Below are 24165 nucleotides of genomic sequence, written 5' to 3' on the forward strand. Positions count from 1 at the left end.
GAGAAAGGACAGAAAATAAATAGGAACAGGAAACAAACAAGGATGAAAAGAAGGTACATTGGTACATTGTTCAAAGGGTGAGAGATAATGGGTGAAAAAAAAGGGATAAGGAAGGGGATTCTGCAAGGTAATATGTTGGAATATTTAAGAATATATTGAAAATATATGGATAATGTATAGATGATTCATTGAGAAAATATAATGCGGAATCTGAGAAAAGTATATTTGTGTTTTATACTAGATAGGGAGATTGATATTAAGGAAGAATGAAGGTGGATGGCTCAAATTATTAACTAGAGAGGACAACTATATTTACAGATAAAGATTGATAAAATGACAAATGTGACAGGAACAATAATATTAATATGAGAAATGATAATAGAAAGGAGATGAGAATTTTGGATAATATTGTAAAATAAGATATGAGAATATACTAAGAAAAATGGAAGGAGATATATTAGATTTGGAACTGAATGCATGAATATAGAATTGAGATAATAATTTTAGATAATATCGTAAAATAAGATATGAGAACATGAATTGGGATTGGATAAGATAAGCTTAATATTTAATAATGACAAGAATGATGCAATATGAAATTAAACAAATAAAATGAATAGGTAACTATGGACATGTTTGTATTGAGAGGTGAAACCTGGAACCACACTGCTTGCCAAATGAGAATTTTTCATTAAAAATAAAATAAAATGAAAACAGGGAGAGAATTGAATAATGGAATTATTAGCTATGTTTGTTAGCTAATAATTATAATCATAGCTAATAATTATTAGCTATGATATGGTGGTAGGTATTTGGAGAGTGTAAGGTTGAAAATAAATATTGAAGAGGTATGAATTAATATGAATAGAATGCAATGAGAGATGTATGATATACCGATGCCACACTGTTAATGTATTGTTGTTATATGTAGATTGAAATTTTAAAAAATGGAAAAAAAGGAATAGGCTGGCCCGTTATCAGTTTTTAAAGAAGAGGGCTTGCCCACCACTGTAATGGCCAAAAAAAGATGAGAAATAATTAGCTCTTTCTTCTCATTGAGGGGTAGCCCAAATTGCTCCTGAATAGGTATCAATAGATAAATGAATATATTTCAAAGGAGCCAAAGAGGGAATATGGGTAACAACATCCATTTGCCAAAGTTGATGATGAAACAATTTGCTTGGCTTGGTCAAGTGGAATATGACAAGCTTGTGTCAGTCCCCTAGTGTTTTGATGGAAAAAAGGAGTGACTGAAAAAAGGACCTGAAAACAGAGTAGGTAAAATATAAACAGCAGCGTCAGCCTTCAGAAAGAGGTCCAGGAAGTGGGGAGTGACTATGTATGTGAGACACATAGTAAAACTACTTTTGATCCTGTAACAGCTGCTGCAAATTTAAAACAAGGCCATGAGATTAGGATCAATCCTGGGCATGATATAAGCACCTGAAAGATTAAAAATAAGTTGACACACATAGTGAGAGTCAGAGATTAAATTGAAAGGAGGGAGAAGGCGGAGCCACGTCACCGTGATACAGCTGCAATCTCGGGGCTCCGAGATCGCAGCTGATATCTTCGCCCCTGGTCAGTCCTGATGGACCTAAACCGTCCCATAGAGACGGTGATAGTAAGGGGCGCATTCTGTTGATCCCAGGGACATCGCAAAGTTCCTGGTTGATCCGGGAGAAGCCCCTTTACCATCGGCGGAGAGGCAGCCATCAAGCTGCTGAAGCTGGGACAGCTCCGGAAGGAAGAGACAGAAAGAGAAAGTGTATCGGCTGGTGAGGATTTTTTTTTTAAATATTTGGGACTTAAGGACACTCTAGAATGAGAAGAAACCTGTAAGATTTCTGACAAAACTTGACAAAATTGACCTAGCGGCGAGTTTTTAAAGAGAAATGTCAAAGTGAGGCTTGGCTTTTTACTTTTACTTTTTTCTTCTTCACTGAACTTCTATTGCGACTTAGTAATTGTAACCAGACTTTCTCTTATATTTACTTATTTTCTTTTCTCCTTTTTGACTGCTTATATTTTTTAGAACAGAGGCTCCCTTTAGTAATTCTTTATATATATATATACATACACACACACACACACACACACACACACACACACACATATATATACATATATACATATATACATACATACATACATGTATATTTCCTTTTTCTATTAGGTTTTTTTTGGGAAGAAGGGGGAGTGGATTAAAGAAACTTTGTAACACTGCCAACTAGAGGCTTGAAAATACTTTATTTGAAGTTGAGAGGACTGTGAAAAATTCTTCCTCAAGGACACTGGAATTTGATAAGATAGAGGGAAGAGCACTGGAGAATGTTTTTACAGGTGTCTCTCTTAAATAAAATGCAATGTGCTCCTTTTTTATTTTCTTTTAGCTGTTTTATCCCTCCTCTTCAACCCCACAGTATTTTGTAATATTTGTATATTTATTCTTTATTCTTTTTTTTATTTATTTAAATCTTTTTTTTAAAGGGAAAGCCTCAGAATATCTTTTTTTTTTTAATTGGGACCTTTGTCTTCTCTATTTCCATTTTTGATTTACTTTTATGGCTATCTCTTACTTTTTGTGACCTTTCAATTGGATTAAGGTGTGAAGAACCTGAAGAATTTTCTTTCTCTTTTTTTTTCTTTCTCACTATTTTTTAATATTATTGGGTATTATTCTTTTTCTTTTTAATTTTTATTTTTGAATCACAACTGACTATCCCATAACAGGATTAAGGTTTAGAAGAACCTGAAGAACCTCCTTTTCTTTTTAATCTTCTTTTCCTTTTAATTTTGGGCTTTTTATTTTTTACTGGCTTTTTCTTGTGTTTTCCTTTTTCCTAACTGGATTATAATTGGCCACCCTACTAATTGGATTAAAAGAGCTTGAAGATCCTGAGCTATACAAAGGAGTAAGAAAATTTTACCTTCTGGCATTTCAACTTCCGCTCCTGCCTCCCCATCAGCTGGAGGATGACTTTTAACAATGGCGAAGCAAGATAAAGCACAAGTGGATTTTAGGATGGTTATGCAAGGAATTCAAGAACTTTAAACGAGTATTGAACAAAGAACAGAGAACATTGAACAAAGAATTGGGAAGACTGATGAAAAAAATTGAAAACATTCAACAAATGATGGTGAAATATGATGAGAGACTCCAAAAAATGGAAGAGAAAGACAAACAAAGATATGAGACAATTGGAAACATTGATAGCAGATTAACAATGGTTGAACAAGACAAAAGTGGGATGTTGAAGTGGGAGATGGACAGATCAGAATTTTACCTCAGATTCCAAAACATAGAGGAAGAAAAAGGACAAAATTTGGCTGCAGTAATGATAGAAATCTTGGCTGGAGCTCTGGGAATTACAGAGGAAAAGATGGTGGATGGAGTAGATGAGATATACCGAGTCTTCACAAGATATGCGATGAGGAACAGTCTACCAAGAGAGGTCCATGTCAGATTTACCAAAAAAACTATTAAAACACAAATATTACAAGTGGCAAGAGAGAAGGCGTTGAAGTATAAAGACAAAGAGATTGTGGTCTTAAAACAAGTACCCAGAAAAGTGAGAGAGATGAGAAGAGAATGTCGATTCCTGACTAAAATGTTACTGGAAAAAGAGGTGAATTACAGATGGCTGATTCCAGAAGGATTAATGTTTACATGGCAAGAACAGAGACACAGAATTGACTCAATCGAGAAAGCAGAAATATTCTACAATGATTTCTTCAAAAGAAGAGAAATAGAGACAGAAAAAGAGATCATCTCAACTGAACTTCAAGAGGATCAAATGGGAATGGGAAAAGAAGAAGGTGCAGTAGGTGGACAAGTGGAGACCAAAGAACAACGTGAAGTAAGATCTATGAGAGCTGTTAGACCTAAATACAAAACATAATCATGGAGGGGAAAAAATTGATTTCTATGAATATAAATGGACTGAATTCAGCTACCAAAAGAAGAAAAACTTTTCATAAATTAGAGAAATTAAAATTTGACATAATCAGCTTACAAGAAGTACACATTAAAAAACAACATCAACAATTATTGGTACGACCAAAATTAGAGAAAACTTTTACTTCTCTGACTTATTGTAATAAAAGAGGAGTGGTCTTGTACATTAAAGAATATTCCAGCCAAACTGATTTATACTGATGAAGATGGAAGAGTATTAATGGTTGAAATAGTGGATAATAACACAAAAACACTCCTGGTTGCAATTTATGCCCCGAATGATAAACAAGAAGAATCTTATAAAAAGTTACATATGAAAACAATCGAACTGGACTATATTAACATAGTTATGATGGGAGATTTCAATGGAATTGTAGATAATAAATTGGACTACATAGTGACAGCATCAAGACAAAATAGAAAGACTCTCCCTAAATCCTTTTTCAAAATGATAGATGAATTAAATTTAAAAGATATATGGAGAGAAAGAAATGCTAAAACTCAACAGTATATTTTTATTCAAATAGACATTTATCATGGTCCAGAATAGATTTGATTTGGATCTCAACAGAATTCATATCTAATATTCAAGAAAAAAATATTGAAACAAGTACATGGGCAGACCACAATTAAATGGAAAGATCTAGATGGACATTAAATAATACTATTTTAAAGGAAAAAGACTTCACACAATGGATGGAAAAAGAATTGACCTTCTTCTTTAGTGAAAATAAAAAAGAAGATACTTCAATACAGAATGTTTGGGATACAATGAAGGCATATGTGAGAGGATTAATAATAGACTATACAAAGAAAAAGAATACTAGGAAGAGGCAAACTATTAAAACTCTAGAAGATGACTACAAAAAACTGGAAAAAGAATTACAGAAAATGCCACAGAAAAAAGATATTAAACTTAAAATGGACATAATCAAACATAAAATGGGCCAGGTAGAGAAAGAAGAACTGGCACAAAAAATCAGAAGTGCTAAACAGAACTATTTTGAAGATGCAAATAGGCCAGGTAGATGGTTAGCATATAAACTGAGAAAGGAGAAAGAATCAAGGAAAATATTACAGTTAATAGATGATCAAGGCCAAATGTGTTATGGTAATAAGGAGAAAAAGGCAATTATCCGAGACTTTTATGGACAACTATATAAACAGGAGGATCTTGATGAGGGAAAAATTAAACAGTATTTACAAAATGCTAACCTACCCAAGATACCTGAAGAGACTGGAAAAATGTTAGAAAGTACTATAACAATGATGGAACTAACCGAACCATTCAACAGACAGAATAATGGGAAAGCACCAGGTCCAGACGGGCTTCCGGCAGAATTTTATAAAACACTATAAGAATCGTTGAGCATTCCACTGCTAGAAGTCATGAACGAAGTTATGTTAAATAAGAAAATACCTAAAACATGGTCAGAAACTTATATTACACTTATTCCAAAAGAAGAGGCCAATCCATTACAAATTAAGAACTACAGACCTATTTCCTTATTGAATGCAGACTATAAAATCTTTGCTTCAATTTTGGCAGAAAGGCTAAAAAAATACTTAAATAATTTTATTCATCCTGATCAGAATGGATTCTTACCAAAGAGACAAATTAAAGACAATATGAGGGTAATTCTGGACACTTTGGAATATTATGAGGCGCATCCTGAAAAACAAATGGCTTTGATATTCCTAGATGCCCAAAAGGCATTTGATAATGTGAATTGGAGATTTATGTTATTATTACTGGAACAGATGGGCTTTGCCAGAAAATTTATCCAAGCAATAGAAGCCATATACTATATGCAAACGGCAAAAGTAATGATAGATGGAGAATTTACAGACTCTATTAATATAAGAAAAGGCACAAGACAAGGATGCCCATTATCACCTTTGCTATTTGTACTGATTTTGGAAGTGTTGAATAGAAATATTAGAGAGGACCAAAATATAAAAGGAATGAAAATCAAAAAGGAGGAATTTAAATTGCAAGCCTTTGCGGACGATCTGGTTTTCATTCTGGAAGATCCTCTAGAGACAGCTTTAAAACTATTAGAAAAGATAGAGACATACGGTGAGATGGCTGGTCTGAAAATAAATAAAGATAAAACAAAGATCCTGACAAAGAACATGTTATTAAGGCAAAGAGAAGAACTGGCAGACTTATTGAAAATCCAAGTTACGAACAAGGTTAAATATTTGGGGATACATTTGACATCAAGATGCACTACATTGAAAGGGAATAACTATATTAAGCTTAAACAGCAGATAGCATCTGATTTGAAGAAATGGGAAAATCTACAATTGTAAATGATAGGTAGAATTTCAACAATCAAGATGAATATTTTACCCAGAATTTTATATTTGTTCCAAACAATACCAATTAGGCTTGGCAAAGATTATTTTGAAGAATTAAATAAAATTGTGTTGAAGTATATATGGCAAGATAAGAAAGCGAGAATACAATTAAAACTTTTACAAGACGATAGAACTAGAGGAGGATTTGGCCTTCCTAATTGGGAGTTGTATTACCAAGCTGCAAATTTAATGTGAGTCAAAGAATGGATAACATTAAGAAAGTCTAGATTGTTGACATTAGAAGGACATGATTTATTATTGGGCTGGCATGCTTTGCTGTGGTATAAGGGAACTAAATTGCAGGGCTATTTTAGAAGGCATTATATACGGGAGTCTTTATGGTTGAATTGGGAGAAAATTAAGAGACAATGTTATTTGAAAATCCCAGTTTGGTTATCAACTATTGAAGCTTTTTCTTATCCTATAACATATAAGAAGGAACAAACAGTTAGATATGGGGAAATATTGGATGAAAAGGGTGAACTTAAAACAATGCAAAATCCAGAAGAACAAGGTATAAAGATGAATTGGTTTTCATATGTGCAAATACACTCAAGGTATCTTAAAGATTCTAAAACAGAGGGATTTTATGATAAATTGACTGACCTAGATAGGATTTTGACAGGTAATGATGAAAAAGTGATTAAAAAATTATATAGTTATTTGCTGGAAATTAAATTAGAGGAAGAACAAGTTAAAGAAACAATGATTGCTTGGGGGAAGAATTTTGGATATGGGATTGATTTAGAGAAATGGCAAAAATTGTGGTCTCAAAATTATAAAATGACAATGTCAACAGCATATAAAGAAAATTTGTATAAGATGTTTTACAGGTGGCACTTCCCCCCGACAAGAATAGCAAGAATATTGAAGAATAAATCTGAAAAATGCTGGAAATGTCATCAGATACCTGGCTCATATTACCATATGTGGTGGACTTGTGAGGACGCTAGAAAATATTGGACTAGAATTCGCATATGGTTGGAAAAGATGACAAAGAAACATATAGATTTGAAACCAGAGATTTTTTTATTGGGAATCTTACCTGATACATACAATAAAAATTTGAAATATTTGATTGTAAATGTATTAACAGCGGCTAGGATTGTATTTGCTAAAAATTGGAAGAGTGAGAAAATACCATCACAGGAAGAAATTATCAAGAAAATATTGGAATGTGCTGAAATGAGAATATTAACATTTGAAATTAGAGAACAAGAAGATAAACAATTCTATGAAGTTTGGGACCTTTTTTAACAATGGCTAGATAATAAAACATAATAATAGAATATTTAGAAACTAAGGAAATAATGAATATAAACTTTTTTTTTCTTTGATAGTATATTTATAAAATTTTATTAAGATAGACTTGGTATGACTTTATGATTTGCTATAAAATAAATTAAGTAAACTATAGTTATCTCGTTAAAGTATGAATTAATAAAATTGTAGTCAAATGATTGTTTAATAATGATATCAGGTTATATAATTGTTGATTGATAATATGAGCTATTATGCAAAACAACTACAATGGAGACTATGAAATGGATGCACAAAAAGGAGTGGTAAACCAACCGATACACTGTCTGTAAATTCATGATGGAGGATGATGCTTTTATGTTTTATGTCTTATGTTTTATGTGTTTTTGTTCATTGTTAAAATCAATAAAACTTTTTTTTTAAAAAAAGAGATTAAATGAAAGGCTGTTGAGAAAAAGTTTGAAAAGCTAAAATAGCAGCAGACAATTCTGAACGTTGAGGTGAGGATTGCACTGTAGTGTAGGACATTTTCCAGGTATCATCATGAGGGCCCTTGTAAGCAATTGCTCCTCTCGTTCGCCCACCATAAAAAAAACCAGTAGTAGTTTGTGGCAATGGAGAAGGAGAAAGCAATGGATGGACAAGAAAGGAAGAAGTAATTAAGCAAGCAAGCTGAGGATCTTTAGGCAAACGATATGCAATACAGCCTACATAGTCAGTTAAAGCACATTGAAGAGATAAGTTATTCTGAAAATAAAATTGAAAATCAGATTTACACCACTCCACCATTTACACTGTACTGTACTTATCAAAATTTACATAGAAAAAGTTATTTGCAAAACCCATTCTATAACTTTTGTGATTTTACCTGTTGTGCTGGTAATAGTTATGCATTCTTCATGTTCTTGTTGTAAACCCTCCTGATGGAGTCAAACTTTAGTGTCAATTCTCTGCTTTAATCAAAAGATGGATTAAGAGCATGTACAGAGTGCAGCTGGTTTGAATTTTGATTCCCTTACTGCAAAGATAATGTTCTAGGCAAATTGCCCACCTGGGAACTAAGCCACCTTCAAAGATAACGTTCTAGGCAAACTGCCCATCTCAGCCTAGCCATCTAAAGCTTCTTTGTTTGCAAAAGCGCTGAGAAAAATCATAAGATGAAATAGTATTTCTACAGCAATGACTTCTGGTGCAAACTATGTAACCTATAAAAAAAATCACTTTCCATCCCACCTTTCTCAAAGCAGAGGGGAAAAAATGATAAAGTGGGCAAAAAGCCTCACTCTCTGCCCCACTCCTGCCTCCGCTTTTACAAGGCAAAAAGTTAACAACCAGCGAGGACAAGAGGGGTGTGTGTGTTTAAAATACTACATAGAAATCTCACCCATTTTCTCCACTCAACATTCTTTTCAACAAAATATTTCTCTCTCCAATAATTCACATACATTTTCCCATGAGAATTTTCTCATTTCCTTGCACGTGTTATTTCTTACTCTCCTTTTAATCTGGGATGGGGGTCAACACACAGACATTTATACCAACTTTTTACCATCAACATACTCACAAATTTGTACGGTAATCAGACTGCTTACATACTTACAATACTTTTCTGGGAGCCAATGAGCTCCATTGTCTAAATAATTTTATGTATTATTATTAGTGGTTTCATCCGCCAGGTCTGGAAATGATTACACATAGACTCATTCTCACACACAACACCTCCAGACCTGGGGAGATTTTGTCCCTTTAAATCTCCATGTTTTCCTCCTTTGGACAACCTGCAGTTTGTTCTCAGAGCAGGATAACTCAAGGAGTGGTTCCAATCACAAATGTGATTGTGGGCTCTTAGCACTGCTTATCTGCTTCCCATAGTTTTAAGTCCAATCCAAAAGCCAATTTAATTCTCTGGCTGCCAAACATGTCACAATTATTTTATTTTGAACTGCAGCAGCCCCAACTGGGCTATACACAGGTAAAGGATATTTTCTTCAATTCAATCCTTTTCAATTCTTCATACAAATATTATACATTATTATACATATGCATCTAAATTCAATTCTACATGCAATTATTATACATTATTATGCATACACATCTAAGAAGTTTTAATGGAAATCACATCATGAAAAGAATAATAAACATTTTTTCTTCTCTTAGTTCTTTTTACCACACATAACAGCATAAAGTAACCATATCTTCTTTGATCAGCCCAGTACAGTATGGAGGAGCTTCCCAACACTGATTTGTGTCTTGTTCCATGCTCCTGAACATCAGAGCTAACTGTGGACCATTGAAATCAATGGGGCACACCTTCCACATCTGACTCTGCCATCCAGTGCATCAGAGCTAATTGATTGTTGAAGAGTAAAGGGAGCCTTGCCCTTTAAGAAAAAGGCTGAGGTCTCTCCTTTGTCAATTCAAATTTTCCCATCTGGAAAATTCACTACAAAATAATTGGTCAGCTGCATTGGAATCAGAATCAGTTTATTAATAGGAACACAAGTAAGAATAAATCCTACAGCATTCCTGAGACTAATCTAATTTTGTAATTAGAAAAACCCCTTTCTTATACCCTTCAGGTTCTTTGATTTTGTAAGTGTGAACCCTTGAAGCCTTTGATTTGTGATGAGGTTTTTTATGGCATTTGAATCATGTCTCTTGAGATTGGGATCTTTTCCTGGGATCTTGGTAGGAGTAATTGTTTTATAGTAGCTGCTTGTTCACTTTGCAATATCCCGAGTTTCCTGTTATGCCTTTTGGTTTGCTATCATGGTTTTAAACCTTTTTTTTCCTGCCATGTTTTTTATGACTGCATTTTGATGAGTATTTCCTTTTCTCATGTGTCTTGATCCTTTTTCCTAATGGAGTTTACTTTTCACAAGTTTTTTTTTACAGGTTGCCATTATTTGATTTCTAAGGGAAAGGATCTTAGCTAATTTGAAGGCTTTTTCTGTATCCCATGCAAAGGTGGGGCTAATGGAGCTGACGCTGCTTGTGTTTTCACCTCTCCTTTCTTTTAGGGGAATTTTCCTTCCCCTTCTGAGATTTTAAAATTTCTTTTCTTTGCCTAGGAGAGGAATGAATTGTAACTTCCAACAATCCCTCATTTCTTTTTTCAAATGACATGAGTGTTTTGACAAAAGTTTAAAAGGTGATCATGATAAATGTCTATTTGAGTAAAAAGTATATTGTTGAATTTTAGCATTTCTTTCTCTCCATATATCTTTTAAGTTTAATTCATCTATCATTTTGAAAAAGGATTTAGGGAGAGTCTTTCTATTTTGTCTTGTTGCTGTTGCTGTATAGTCCAGTTTATTGTCTACGATTCCATTGAAATCTCCCATCATAACTATGTTAATATAGTCCAGTCCCATTGTTTTCATATGTAATTTTTTATAAAATTCTTCTTGTTTATCATTCGGGGCATAAATTGCAACCAGGAGTGTTTTTGTATTGTTATCCACTATTTAAACCTTTAATACTCTTCCATCTTCATCAGTATGAATCAGTTTTGCTGGGATAGTTTCTTTAATGTATAAAACCACTCCTCTTTTCTTACAGTGAGTCAGAGAAGTAAATATTTTCCCTAATTTTGGTCGTACCAGTAATTGTTCATGTTGTTTTTTAATGTGTACTTCTTGTAAGCAAATTATATTAAATTTTAACTTCTCTAATTTGTGAAAAAAAATTCTTCTTTTGGTAGCTGAGTTCAGTCCATTTATATTCATAGAAATCAGTTTTTTTTCCTCCATGATTATGTTTTGTATTTAGGTCTAACAGCTCTCATAGATCTTACTTCATGTTGAAAAAAGAGGTGAACTACAGATGGCTAATTCCAGAAGGATTAATGTTTACATGGCAAGAACAGAGACATAGAATTGATTCAATTGAGAAAGCAGAATTATTCTACACAGAATTCTTTGGAAAGAGAGAGGAAGAGGCAGTAAAAGAGGTCTCATTAATTGAATTTCAAGAGGACCAAATGGAGACTGAAAAAGATGAAGGCGCAGTAGGTGGACAGGTGGAAACTAAAGAACAATGTGAACCAAGATCCACGAGAGCTACCAAACCTAACTACAAAGTATAATCATGGAAGAGAAAAAACTGATTGCAATGAATATAAATGGACTTAATTCGGCTGTTAAAAGAAGGAAAATCTTTCATAAATTAGAGAAATTAAAATTTAATATAATTTGTCTACAAGAAGTACACATAAAAAACCAACATGAACAATTGTTGGTCCAGCCAAAATTAGGGAAAATATTTACTTCTTTGACTCAATGTAAGAAAAGAGGAGTGGTTTTATATATTAAAGAGACCATCTCAGCAAAATTGATTCATACTGACGAAGATGGAAGAGTATTAATGGTGGAAATAATGGATAATAATATGAAAACACTCCTGATTGTAATTTATGCTCCGAATGATAAACAAAAGAATTCTTTAAAAAAATACATATGAAAATAATTGAACTGGACTATGTTAATATAGTTATGATGGGAGATTTCAATGGAATTGTAGACAACAAATTGGATTATACAGCAACAATAACAAAACAAAATAGAAAGACTCTTCCTAAAATGACAGATGAAATAAACTTAAAAGATATATGGAGAGAAAGAAATGCTAAAACCAAACAATATACTTTTTACTCAAATAGACATTTATCATGGTCCAGAATAGATATTATTTGGACCTCAACAGAATTAATATCTAATATTCAAGAAATAAATATTGAAACAAGTACATGGGCAGACCATAATCCAATGACAATTAAATGGAAAGGACAAAAAAAAAGATCTAGATGGACATTAAATAATACTATCTTAAAGGAAAAAGACTTCACACAATGGATGGAGAAAGAATTGACCTTCTTCTTTAGTGAAAATAAAAAAGAAGATACTTCAATACAGAATGTCTGGGATACAATGAAGGCATATGCGAGAGGATTAATAATAGACTATACAAAGAAAAAGAACATTAGGAAGAGGCAAACTATCAAAGCTTTAGAAGATGATCACAAAAAACTGGAAAAAGAATTACAGAAAATGCCACAGAAAAAAGATATTAAAGTTAAAATGGACATAATTAAACATAAAATGGGTCAGATAGAGAAAGAAGAATTGGCACAAAAAATTAGAAGTGCTAAACAGAACTATTTTGAAGATGCAAATAGGCCAGGTAGATAGTTAGCATACAAACTGAGAAAGGAGAAAGAATCAAGGAAAATATTACAGTTAATAGACGATCAAGGCCAAATGTGTTATGGTAATAAGGAGAAAAAGGCAATTATCCGAGACTTTTATGGACAACTATATAAGCAAGAGGATATTAATGAGGAAAAAATTAAACAGTATTTACAAAATGCTAACCTACCTAAGATACCTAAAGAGACTGAAAAAATGTTAGAAAGTATTATAACAATGATGGAACTCACCGAGGCACTCAACAGACAGAATAATGGAAAAGCACCAGGTCCAGATGGGCTTCTGGCAGAATTTTATAAAACACTACAAGAATCGTTGAGCATTCCATTGCTAGAAGTCATGAATGAAGTTATGTCAAATAAGAAGATACCTAAAACATGGTCAGAAGCTTACATTACACTTATTCCAAAAGAAGGGGCCGATCCATTACAAATCAAGAACTATAGACCTATTTCTTTATTGAATGCAGACTATAAAATCTTTGCTTCAATTTTGGCAGAAAGGCTTAAAAAATACTTAAATAATTTTATTCATCCTGATCAGAATGGATTTCTGCCAAAGAGGCAAATCAAAGACAATATGAGAGTAATTCTGGACACTTTGGAATATTATGAGGCGCATCCTGAAAAACAAATGGCTTTGATATTCCTAGATGCCCAAAAGGCATTTGATAATGTGAACTGGAGATTTATGTTACTACTACTGGAACAGATGGGTTTTGCCAGAAAATTTATTCAAGCAATAGAAGCCATATACTATAAGCAAACGGCAAAAGTAATGATAGAGGGAGAACTTTCAGACTCTATTAACATAAGAAAAGGCACAAGACAAGGATGCCCATTATCACCTTTGCTATTTGTATTGACTTTGGAAGTGTTGAATAGAAATATTAGAGAAGACCAAAATATAAAAGGAATGAAAATCAAAAAGGAGGAATTTAAACTATAAGCTTTTGCGGATGATTTGGTTTTCATTCTGGAAGATCCTCTAGAGACAGCTTTAAAACTATTTGAAAAGATAGAGACGTACGGTGAGATGGCTGGTTTGAAAATAAATAAAGATAAAACAAAGATTCTGACAAAGAACATGTTACTAAGACAAAGAGAAGAACTGGCAGACCTATTGAAAATTCAAGTCACGAATAAGGTTAAGTGCTTGGGGATATATTTGACGTCAAGATGTACTACATTGAAAGAGAATAACTATATTCAACTCAAACAGCAGATAGCACTTGATCTGAAGAAATGGGAAAATCTACAACTGTCATTAATAGGCAGAATTTCAATAATCAAGATGAATATCTTACCCAGAATTTTATATTTGTTTCAAACAATACCAATTAGGCTTGGCAAAGATTATTTTGAAGACTTAAATAAAATTGTGTTGAAGTATATATGGCAAGGCAAGAAAGCGAGAATAAAATTAAAACTGTTACAAGATGCTAGAACTAGAGGAGGATTTGGCCTTCCTAATTGGGAGTTGTATTATCAAGTTGCAAATTTGATGTGGGCCAAAGAATGGATAACATTAAGAAAGACTAGATTGTTGACACTAGAAGGACATGATTTATTACTGGGCAGGCATGGTTTTCTGTGGTATAAGGGAACTAAATCGCAGGGCTATTTTAGAAGGCATTATATACGGGAGTCTTTATGGTTAAACTGGGAGAAAATTAAGAGACAATGTTATTTGAAAATCCCAGTTTGGTTATCAACTATTGAAGCTTTTTCTTATCCTATAACATACAAGAAGGAACAAACAGTTAGATATGGAGAAATATTGGATGAAAAGGGTGAACTTAAAACGATGCAAAATCTAGAAGAACAAGGTATAAAGATGAATTGGTTTTCATATGCGCAAATACATTCAAGGTATGTTAAAGATTCTAAAACAGAGGGATTCTATGATAAATTGACTGACATAGATAAGATTTTGACAGGTACTGATGAAAAAGTGATTAAAAATTATATGGTTATTTACTGGAAATTAAACTAGAGGAAGAACAAGTTAAAGAAACTATGATTGTTTGGGGGAAGAATTTTGGATATGGGATTGATTTAGAGAAATGGCAAAAATTGTGGTCTCAAAATTATAAAATGACAATGTCAACAGCATATAAAGAAAATCTGTATAAGATGTTTTACAGGTGGCATTTCCCCCCGACAAGAATAGCAAGAATGTTCAAGAATAAATCTGAAAAATGCTGGAAATGTCATCAGATACCTGGCTCATATTACCATATGTGGTGGACTTGTGAGGACGCTAGAAAATATTGGACTAAAATTCGCATATGGTTGGAAAAAATGACAAAGAAACATATAGATTTAAAACCAGAGATTTTTTTATTGGGAATCTTACCTGATACATACAATAAAAATTTGAAATATTTGATTGTAAATGTATTAACAGCGGCTAGGATTGTATTTGCTAAAAATTGGAAGAGTGAGAAAATACCATCACAGGAAGAAATTATTAAGAAAATATTGGAATGTGCTGAAATGAGTAGATTGACATTTGAAATTAGAGAACAAGAAGATAACCAATTCTATGAAATTTGGGACCTTTTCTATCAATGGCTAGATAATAAAATATAATAATAGAATATTTAGAACTTTAGGAAACAATGAATACATATTTCTTTTTTTTCTTTGATAGTATATTTATAAAATTTTATTAAGATAGACTTGGTATGACTTTATGATTTGCTTTAAAATAAATTAAGTAAACTATAGTTCTCTCGTTAAAGTATGAATTAATAAAATTATAGTCAAATGATTGTTTAATAATGATATCAGGCTATATAATTGTTGATTGATAATATGAGCTATTATGTAATATAATTACAATGGAGACTATGAAATGGATGCACAAAAAAAAGTGGTAAACCAACCGATACACTGTCTGTAAACTCATGAAGGAAAGGATGATGTTTTTATGTTTTATGTGTTTTTGTCTGTTGTTAAAATTAATAAAACTGTTTTAAAAAAAAAAAGTTTAAAAGGTGATCAGATCAGGGAGACTTGATGGGTGCTTTTAATTTTTCTGATGCAAAGGGGGAGGCATTGAAAAAGAGGCAACAAAAAAGGATTCTTTCAGTGGCTCCAAAAAGCTTTCAACAATGAAGGTCTAGCAGCCTGGGAAAATGTTTTTTTTTTTTTTTTTTTTTTGCTGTATTCAATTTTTCATGCCAATTAATTTTCAGATGTTTGATGTACTTTTTTATGAGCTTACAGTCAGGTTGTAAGCACAAGACTCTATATTCTCCACAGCCTTTAAATTACAGACTGCCCATTTCCAAAGTTGTGATTGCTACCTGCCTAGATATCAGCTTCCAGGGTTTGTGAGGCCAAATTGAGGTTAGTCAGTGTGCAATCTAGGCTATTTAGTATTTTTAAAATTACATATGATGAGTCCTGGGACTTCTACTCATGAAACCACCAGTGCAACATGTTCTGCTTTACAGTGCAACTGGGAAGCATAATTTGTGAGTCACAGTCAGGGCTTGGGTTTTGGAGATCTCTTTTCTGCTATTTCTTCAGGAATTGCCTGAGGGGGATGCCCCTTCACCCATGGAATTAGCAGGGAGGAGTTTTGCTTGGGCCTTAATGCCACAGAGCAGCAAAAAATAAAAACTATAAACACAAAATAGGAAGCTAGGAGCAACTAAAAAAGGAAGCTAGGAGCAGCTTTTTGTGGAGGTAGGTGAAAGTGATAACCTCTGTGTAATTCAGAATGGTGTGTCTCTATGTATGTGCTTGTATATGCAGCTAGTTTAACAATACAGATAATACAAACTTGCTGGACAATTTTTGCTCCCACCAGACAGAAGTCCAAGGTGTGCAGAACTTGCTGGGCCAGCCACTCAAATGCAATCCTTACATGAATACATCAAACTGCTTACAATATAAATAATACAAGAAAGAAAACATTACAATGAATTTATTTTATTTATTTATTTATATTTATTTATTTGATTTGCCAATTGTTTACAAGATAATAAGTATAAATGTATACATAGTTGTGAATACATGAAATGGGTACATATAAGAAAAATAAAAGAATAAGAGAAACAATAGGACAGGGACGGTAGGCACGTTGGTGCGCTTATGCACACCCCCTACAGGCCTCTTAGGAAAGGGGTGAGGTCAATAGTAGACAGTCTAAGGTTAAAGTTTTTGGGGTTTGGGGAAGAAACTACAGAGTCGGGTAGAGTATTCCAGACATTGACCACTCTATTGCTGAAGTCGTATTTCCTGCAATTTACTTTGAGTTTGTATCTATTGTGTGCTCTTGTGTTGTTATGGTTGAAGCTGAAGTATTCATTGACAGGTAGGACATTGCAATGTATGATTTTATATACCATTCTTAAGTCAGACCGAAGACGGCGTAATTCAAGGTTTTCTAGTTCTAGAATTTCAAGTCTGGTGGCATAAGGTATTCTACAACGAGTAGAGGAGTGGAGAACTCTTCTTGTGAAATATTTCTGGACTTTCTCAATTGTGCTAATATCAGATACGTAGTGTGGGTTCCAGACTGATGAACTGTATTCGAGTATTGGTCTAGCAAATGTTTTGTATGCTCTGGTTAGTAGTGTGATATTACCAGAGAAAAGGCTACGTAGGATTAGGTTAACAACTCTTAATGCCTTTTTGGCTATGTAGTTGCAGTGGGCTCTAGCACTTAGATCATTAGAGGTGAGTATTCCAAGGTCCTTTACAGAGCTTGGGTCATCAACAAGATCTTGACTATTCAGCTTGTATTTTATTTTCTGATTTTTTTTGCCAATATGTAAGACAGAGCATTTATTTGTTGAGATTTGAAGTTGCCATTTGTTTGACCACTCTGATACATAGTCAAGATCTTTTTGTAGGGTAGCAGTATTGTCTGTGGTATTGAACAGCTTTACATCATCAGCGAAGAGAACGCAATTGCTCTTAATATGATCACAGAGGTCGTTTATGTAGAGTATGAAGAGAGTTGGTCCTAGAACACTGCCTTGGGGAACACCACTATTGACAGGTACTGGATTTGATAGTACGCTCCCGATTTTGACCATTTGTTGTCTGTTTGACAGGAATGCTTCTATCCAGTTATTCAGTTGTCCAGAGATACCATAGGATTTTATTTTTAGGGAGTAGTTTGTCGTGTACCACTGAATCAAAGGCTTTACAGAAGTCTATGTAGATTGCGTCTATTGCTTTGCCCTGGTCGAGTTGTGTCGTCCATATGTTTTTGCAGTGTAAGAGTTGCAGATTACAGGATAGTTTTTTTCTGAAACCAAATTGTTTATTGGAGAGTAGGTTATTTGTCTCTAAGTGAAGGATGATGGATTGGTTAATAATTGATTCCATGACTTTACAGGTGACGCAGCATAAGGAGATTGGCCTGTAATTTTCAACTAGGCTTGGGTCTCCTTTTGAAGATGGGGATGACTGTGGCTTGTGACCATAGGTTAGGCAAGGAGCTGGTCCTGAAAGATTTTTCAAAGATTATGCTTAGAGGTTTGGCTATGGCAGTGGATAGCTTTCTTAAGAAGTAGGCACATATTCCATCCGGTCCAATAGATAGAGATGGTTTTAGGTTGCGTAGTGCTTTTTCAACATTGTCTTCTGTGAAATCGATATGTATTAGATCATTGTTGTTATCTGTGGTACGGCTAGGAAATACTGGGCATGATCCATTGCTGTTTACAAATACTGAGCCGAAGAATGTGTTAAAGATGTTGGCTTTAATGGTGTCGTCGTTGCAGTCTTTACCATCAGGTCCTATCAAGGGAGGGATGGACCTTGAGTCTTTTAGTTTGTTGTTTACAAAATTGTAAAAAGCACGGGTGGAATTGGTGCTTAGAAGGTTTTCCTCTTGTTTAATGTGATAGTTGGTGCATTCGGTCTTTATCTGGTGGCATAAATTTTTGTATCGGTTTTTGAAATTGGCAACGTGACCAGATTTGTTTTTCCGCCAGAGTGATCTCTTTTTGGATTGAAGTTTCCTTATTGATATGGGTAATCTGTTTTTTTGTTTTGTTTTGGGAGTTGTTGTTGGTACATATAGTTTGATGACTCTTTTGACTTCAAGTAAAAATATGTTGTAATGGTCTTCAACAGTATTGCATCCAGTGAATAGAGATTGCCAATCAAGGGATGAGAGATCGTTGTGTATAAGATCATAATTGCCTTTTTGAAGTTACAATTGGGGATTACATCATTGTGGTGATTTTTGTGTGGACGTATGTTGAGACAAAAGTCAATCATATTGTGGTCACTACTGAAAAGGGTTCTTTAGTTTGTATTCCGTAAATTAAATTCAAACTATTGCAGAAGATGAGATCGAGGCAGTTGTTTAGTCTAGTGTTGTTGGTTACTAGTTGTTCCAGTCCCAGATTTGTAATAGCATTGTAGAAGGTTGTGTGTATGATTTCAGTTGTACAATCATTTAGGGTCCAGTCAATATGAGGTAGATTGAAATCACCAAGAAAGATTAAAGGGTATGGGCAGGATGCAGCCCATGTTAGTAATGTATTTAGCTTGTTTACATGTTCGATGTCATAATCAGGTGCTCTGTAACATAATAAGAATCGAATTGTGATATTTAAGGATAGTTCACAGATGATGGTCTCAGGAAGGGCAAGCTCCTGGGTAACTTGGATATTTTTTAGATGTAAGGATTTTTTATAGAAGATAGCAACACCACCTCCTCGACGATTTTCACGATCTGATTGGTAAACATGATAGTCTCTTACTGTGGTAATGGAGTCGGGGAGAGATGCATTGAGCCATGTTTCACAGACAAATATAATGTCAAAGTTAGCCATATTTAGGAGGATGAGAAATTCAGGTATTTTATTCACGAGGCTTCTTGCATTGAGTAGTTTGCATTTAAGGCCGGCAGTAGTTGGAATTGAGGTAGTTGGGGGCGTGCGTGCCTAGTCTTGGGTGATGGTGGATCGGTTGAGGTAGGGTTGTGGTTGAGGGTAAAAGCTGAGTATTGGGTTGCGTGGCTTACTTTTGATACAGTCAGCATGGTAGTCAATGTACAGGTCCTTCTCTCCATTGTCTAGACGGTTTTTGAGTTCAATGCGGAGTACACGGAGCGGGCACGTTGCTGTATGGTTAGGTCAGGGCGGCAACGGAGGTTCTTATGGTTGGTGTTGGTTTTGGCGAGTGAGTTTATAGTATAAATGAATTTACGTTTGCTTGATTCATTTTTGCAAATGACTCTGCACAGGCGTGGGGCTACAGAGCCGTCACTGTTATTGAGCTCTCGGCCAATGCGTGAAATGTCAAGTATTTCATCAGCGGAGATGGTTGATGCTTGATAATCCCTGATGATTTTTCGGACAGTTGTGATGTCATCATTGTTATTGGTGACCTATAGACCAAATAAGATGGCGTTTGGACGTTTCCGTTCACGCTCAACAGCTTCTCTGATGAGGATTGGGATATCAATATTTGTCTGGGTTGTGTTTATTTGTGGATTGGGTTTTGGATTGGGTTGTGGTTGTTGGGTAGAGATGTGGTTTGTAGCTATTGGAAGTTCAGGTTTTTGCGTTGTTTCTTTTTTTTCAAGGTTGGATATTCTTTCTTTTATGGCGTCCAGGGATGCTACTATGGTTTCAATGGTATCAATTCTTTCCAACAGATCCTGTTTGGGTTTGCATGCGTCCAAGGATGCTACTATGGTTTCAATGGTATCAATTCTTTCCAACAGATCCAGTTTGGGTTTGCATGAATTGCAGTAATATGGAAACTCATTGGATGATTCCAGGTATTGAATAAATTGCTTGGTTAATCCCAAGCAGTCATGATGAGTGTATTTCTTACAGAGAACATTTGATGGAGTTTTCATTATCCTTTAGATTTTTGTAGCATTTAAGGCATGTGCAGGAGTCTTGTGGATCATTGGTGGGGATTATGTTCTCTGTAGGTAGTGCTTTGGCATAGGATTTTTTTTTTTGTCATGGTAGGTTTGTTAAGATGGTACGTTGATTAAATTAATTAATGGAACAATATCACACCAATCAATCATCAATTGCAGTAATCTCTCTAGTCAGATAATATTTCTGGGCAACAATCAGCCTAATCAATTAAATATTCTAAACACTAATCAATTAATTACACTAATCATTAATCACACTGTTCATTTAAATTCACTAAATCATTGATTTTACTATTCAATTAAATTACATGCATATTGATCTTTTCAACTAGTCAGTAATAACACTATTTGCACTAAACACTCTAGTCACACTAATCAATTAGGACCATAAATCAATTGAACAATTAATAAAATATTTTATAGAAATTGATATTTTTATAGAAATTGATTATCTAACCGTTGATAAAGAACAAGGGTCCCCTCCCCCCTTCTCTGTAACTCTACCAGGAAAGGCTTTGTAAAAGGATTAAAGTTCTTTTTTTTTGGGGGGGGGGGGGTTAGATAGCTTGCAGACAGGGTTTGAGTAGAAAGAAAAATAATACATCTAAACAGATAAATCAATTTCAACAAAATGGGAACACAACAGATGAGAAAGGGGAAAAAATCTGGCTTCACGTGCTTCAGGAAAAAAGATCAGGTTTTAAAGACTAAAGATTATTTAAAGAAACAGTCAATGCAAGGATGAAACTTTTCTTGTAAATGAACTTAAAACATTCATTAATAACCTTGGGTTTTTCTTAAAAGCACAGAGAGGAAAGAAAATTGAACTCTGTTCCTCATCTAGTTTAGTTGGCCTAACCAAGCTGGGTGAAGACATTTTCTTTTCCCCTCAGCGTCTCTAACTCTTAACAATTTAAAATTAATATCTGAAGGGATCAGAGACACTTAACAGTTGCAACAGTTACCTTGAGGACACACAAAGACTTAAACACACACACATACACACACATACACACAAACAAGGACACAGAGAGGAAAACCAAACTCTTAAGGTTTACACACACACACACTGACCATTCCCACAATAAATCTCAGTTAAAAAGGGGAAGGCACGAATTCTAAGGAATAAACCACGTGGTTGCATAGAAGACAGAGAAAGAGACACAGAAAGAAAGATTCTTTTAAAAAAAAAAAAACATGTGATCCTGTTTTATATATTGCCCTTTTAAGTACCTTTGTCTAGCCAAATTGTTCTTCCTGTATCCCTCAGCAAAGCCCATTCTCTACATACACATTTTGCTTTTTGCTTTTTTCATCCCAGCTACAGTCAGCATCTGCTGCTTACCAAATTGTTGGAAGAAATATCCTTCTGGGTTCAGTTCCAAGTGGGAAAAAGACACTGGAAACATGGAGGCTGTTTGGAACGTTTAATGGTGAACAGGACCACATGGCCTGGAGCGCCTGAATGAAAAGGAAGGATTATCACATTCTTCAAGGTGAAGGAAAAGATCAAGATGGGCTGATATGTTGAGAGTACCTGGATTGTATAATCTTTGTGGGATTTGAATTGAAGCTTGCATTCTGATTGGTTGTCAGACTCCTATGGGGCCATGCAGGGGCAACTCTGAGGCTGTCCTGAGTTCCAGGCTTGGTTGAGACTTGCTGGATGATGATGCAATGAAAGAGCTTTTGGCAATTGCTATAGCTTTACTTGGAGATTTTTATTATGCAAAGTATTCTGGCCCAGGCCTTAATGGGCCACCCATTAACAAAGGTTGGGGTGAGCTTCTACTTCTGAGGTGAGTTTCTGCTTCTGAGTTTCTACTCTTTTTAGGGGAAATATTCTGCCTTTTTAATATTTCCTAGGATATTTCAATTTTCTAGGAGAGGGGTGGGTTTCCCCTTCAGGGACATTCCTTAAGGGAATTGCTAGCCCAGTGAAGGTAGCAGTGTATTCACTGGGTTCATTTTCATTTTCTAGTCAGGAAAATTTTTCATCCGTTCCCCTTCCCTGGCCCCATTGAAATCTATCATTATCTCTGCTCTGTGCCCTATTTTACCACATTTCTAGCAATGTTGGCATCTATCTTGGGGCCATCCTCTCTGCCTACATTGCCAGCATCCCTGCCAAATACCAGCGGTCCTTTGCTGTACTTGCCTGGCATTATGGTGCATGGCAACAAAAACTCTTAGCTCCTCATGTCTCTCTATCTTCCTTTTCCTATCTTTTTCTTCCTCTTTTAATTTATCCCTTTGATCATAAATGAAGTTTGAGATCCTGCGCAACTCTGCTGTTTCCAAAATGAGCCAGTTGGTTACAATATGGTGGAAATGATCCCTGATGTCACAAGTAGCCTAGTCCACAAAGGCTGAGGCTAAAACTCTCTGGTCCTTTTGGAAGCTTGGGTCTAAGTGGGCATATGTCACAGCTGCCTCTGAGAGATGAACCCAAAAGGCATCAGGATTTTTTTTTTCCCCTCTGGGTTTTCTTTTGGAATTCTGACCAGATGAAGAGTTTTTTTTTTCCTATAACCTCTAGGGCTTCCATTAGTTTACCTTTTGCCCTTTTGTAGTTCTTCCAGTGATTAGCATTATTGTAATCCCAATCAGGGCACTGGGTTGGCCATGCAACTCTTGCCTGGGCAGCCTGTCCTTGGATAATAGGTTGGTTGGCTATTTGTGTTATTTTCTCAAATAGTTTCAAGAGTTCATCCTGAGATAGGAAAACATGCAGTAACTGATTCATGTCTTACCAGGATGGGTTGTGGCTCTCTATTATTGATTTCAGGGTTCGCATTACAGCTTGAGGGTCTGCCCTGAATGTTGGTGTGTCTTTTCTTCCAAATAACAAGATCTAAGACAGAGAAGGGAGTGTGTGTCCAAATATCTGCCCCTTCCTCCTCCCGTTACTGGTTTGCTCAGTAGGGGAGCCATTATTTTTGTCTCAGTTTTCTCTTCCAAGAAATAGGTTTCTACCTTAGCTTGACCTTTCCCTATAGATCTTTGGGTCTGATTCAGGCCAGCAATACCACTAGGGTATTTGGCTGGACTTGATTCAGGGTCTAAGTGCTTTTAAAATTTTAAAATCAAAAGTACCACTGTCAGATCAAATTTGCCTCCCACTGTCGTCCCTTAGCAAAGCCCATTTTCTACATATCTTCTTTGCTTTCCTCTTATTCATACTGGCCAGGACTGGCATCTGTTTTTCATCCTATGCCTCAAGCAAATTTTCTAAAGGGGTATCTACCAACCTAGAGCTGCAGCTTCCAATGTTTTCCCTTCTGATGTGGGGTGTGATACTTTTTTGCAGCCGGGCTACATGTCAATTTTCAGGAAAAAAAAGTCTGAAGGGGACCCTGGTTCCCACACAGAGCAGATGCACTTTTTTTGGGGGGGGGGGATTCTCTGCCACTGGTTTTCACGTCCCTCTAAAAAATGGGAATCTGGGAGGACCTGCTGCCCCCAACACAGGTTAGTGGGGTGGGGAAGGAATGGGATTTT

The 24165-nt window shown here is 35.0% G+C and overlaps 1 protein-coding gene across 1 annotated transcript in view; it reads right to left on the reverse strand.

The window, feature by feature from the left end:
- The window catches only part of LOC148129143 (vomeronasal type-2 receptor 26-like), a 26094-nt gene extending 3265 nt beyond the window's left edge, over window positions 1–22829 (reverse strand). Inside the window, exon 1 of the mRNA XM_087946151.1 lies at window positions 22725–22829. Coding sequence (XP_087802277.1) covers window positions 22725–22829 — 105 coding nt within the window. The remainder of the gene's footprint in view (window positions 1–22724) is intronic.
- Between the last annotated feature and the right edge of the window lie 1336 nt (window positions 22830–24165).

The sequence above is a fragment of the Notechis scutatus genome, chromosome Z, assembly GCF_049901735.1.
Source record: "Notechis scutatus isolate UNSWTSFEM ecotype Mainland chromosome Z, rNotScu1.2, whole genome shotgun sequence".
Taxonomy (NCBI): Eukaryota; Metazoa; Chordata; class Lepidosauria; order Squamata; family Elapidae; genus Notechis; species Notechis scutatus.